At 32.3% G+C, this 2,500-nt stretch overlaps 1 protein-coding gene across 1 annotated transcript in view; it reads right to left on the bottom strand.

Moving 5' to 3' along the window:
• The window catches only part of HELRODRAFT_185956 (hypothetical protein), a 5,929-nt gene extending 4,193 nt beyond the window's left edge, over nucleotides 1-1,736 (bottom strand). The window contains exon 1 of the mRNA XM_009027724.1: nucleotides 1,600-1,736. Within this exon, the coding sequence (XP_009025972.1) occupies nucleotides 1,600-1,707 (108 nt within the window). The 5' untranslated portion in view covers nucleotides 1,708-1,736. The remainder of the gene's footprint in view (nucleotides 1-1,599) is intronic.
• Between the last annotated feature and the right edge of the window lie 764 nt (nucleotides 1,737-2,500).

Raw genomic sequence — 2,500 nt, 5'->3', positions numbered from 1 at the left:
ATGAAGATGGAACTTGTAAAATTTGTTAGGTTGAATTCATTAGCATCGAGTTTTAAACGCATACACAAATACATACATACTACTGAAAGAACCATACAATGATACAGACACGCATACAAACATACGTACACACAAACATGGAGATAGCATACAAACATACACACATACAAAAATTAAAAAGCTAAATGTCATTACCTTAACTACTTGCCATACTCAGAGAATTTAACAAGCACCAGACTCATAAATACAAAAATACATACATACACCCAAACACAGAGACACACAAACATACACACACACAGAAACACAGAAACACACATACACACACACATACATACTCACGCACACACATTTCCTTCATATATCCGGATACTAGGACAAAACTATTGACGGAACTTATTGATTATATGTACACCAAATATCACAAGATCACTAATCGTATGTATATGTGTTTGTTTGGATGTATGTATGTATGTATGTCTGATGTATGTATGTGTGTATGTATGTATGTATGTGTGTATGTATGTATGTGTGTGTGTTTGTGTGTGTGTGTGGGGATAGGAATGTTTGTATATGTATGTATATAAGTTTATTATTTGTCTAAGGTATTTGCTCTACATCATCTGACATTAGCAGCTTATAGCATTGCTAATACAAGAGAGATTTAACGATAATGATGAAGAAGATGAAGAAGAAAATGATGATGATGAAGATGATGACGATGAAGATTTTATAAAGCGATAAAGATGAAAATGATGAAGAAGAAGATCATGATGAAGAAGAAAAAAAAGATGATGATGATGAAGAAGAAGAAGATGATTATGACGACGACGATGAAGATTTAATAAAGCGATAAAGATGATGATGATGATGAAGAAGAAGATGAAAATGATGTTGATGAAGAAGAAGATGAAAATGATGTTGATGAAGAAGAAGATGAAGAAGATGATGATGACGACGACGACAACGATTTTGTAAACCGATACAACAGAAAAAAATCTTCCTTTCTTTCAAACGATTTACCAAATATTCATCCAGGTATATGCAATTGCAATATTTACTACTACTACCACTACTACCACTACTACTACTACTACTACTACTACTACTATTACTACTGCTAATACTAAAAATTACTCTTACTACTACAACTACTACTACTACTACTACCACTGCTACTACTACTACCACTATTACTACTACTACTACTACTACTACTACTACTACTACTACTACCACTGCTACTACTACTATTCACATGATCTCATGATAATCTTAAAACTTTTTATGACTGGATTTTTGATAAGTAAAATAACAACAACAACAACAACAATAACAACAACAACAATAATAATAACAAGAACAACAACATTTGTTCATTTTCCATTTGTTAATTCGATTTTAACGTCAAATCATATTTTGATTGTAACAACAACAACAACAACAGCAAAAACAACAACAAAAGTAGTAGTAGTAGCAGCAGCAGCAGAAGCAGGAGTAGTAGTAGTAGTAGTAGTAGTAGTAGTAGTAGTAGTAGTAGTAATAACAATAATAATAACAATAATAATAATAACGAGAATGACGTCATTATGAACATACCATAAACCCTTTGTACCATGCTTTTATCTGCTCCTTTGAAAATTCCGTGTTATCGATGAGGAATGCTAAATCGTCCTTCGATAGCTTCTTGCTATTAGCGTGTCCCATTTCGTTTTGTTGTTGTTGTTGTTGATGATGATGATGTTGTTGTTGTTGTGGATGTTGTTGTGTTGTTGATGATGACGTTGTTGTTGATGATGTTGTTAATGATGATGTTGTTGTTGTTGTTGATGTTGTTGTTGTTGTTTTTGGGATTTTGAGGTTATTTATGACGTAGTCGATGCAGTATTTTTAGTTGTTTTTATTGTCGGTTAAACTTGTTTAAAGTGTTAGCTGCTCTCTCCTCTCCACTGTTGCTAGTGTAGTAGTAGTAGTAGTAGTAGTAGTAGTAGTAGTAGTAGTAGTTGTTGTTGTTGTTGTTGTAGTTGTTGACGATGACTTAGATATGGTTGATGTTGTTGTTGTGGCGATTTTAATTCTGACCGTGACGTCACTAATGTTTTGAGGTTTTTTGTTTTGTTTTTGATGACGTAATAAATAGTCATTTATTTTAGAAATATTTTAGTGTTTTTGATAACTTTTAAGAGTAATAATTTCACTGAAGTTTACGTTGTTGCTGGTGGCGGTGCTGATGACGATGTCGTCGTTGTTGTTGTTGTTGCTGTTATTGTTGTTGTTGCTGTTGTTGTTGTTGTTGTTGTTGTTTAAGATAATGATGATGATTCTGTTGTCGTTGACTGTGATGATGATGGTTTTATTGTTTGCTTTGTTGATGTTGTTGTCATTATATTTTGATAATAATATTAATTATTATTTTTATTATTATTATTATTAGTAGTAGAAGTAGCAGTAGTAGTAGTAGTGGTAATAGTAGTAGTAGTAGTGGTAGTAGTAGTAGTTG

The sequence above is a fragment of the Helobdella robusta genome (assembly GCF_000326865.2).
Source record: "Helobdella robusta unplaced genomic scaffold HELROscaffold_50, whole genome shotgun sequence".
NCBI classification, from domain to species: Eukaryota; Metazoa; Annelida; class Clitellata; order Rhynchobdellida; family Glossiphoniidae; genus Helobdella; species Helobdella robusta.
This window is presented reverse-complemented; position numbering and strand designations above follow the sequence as displayed.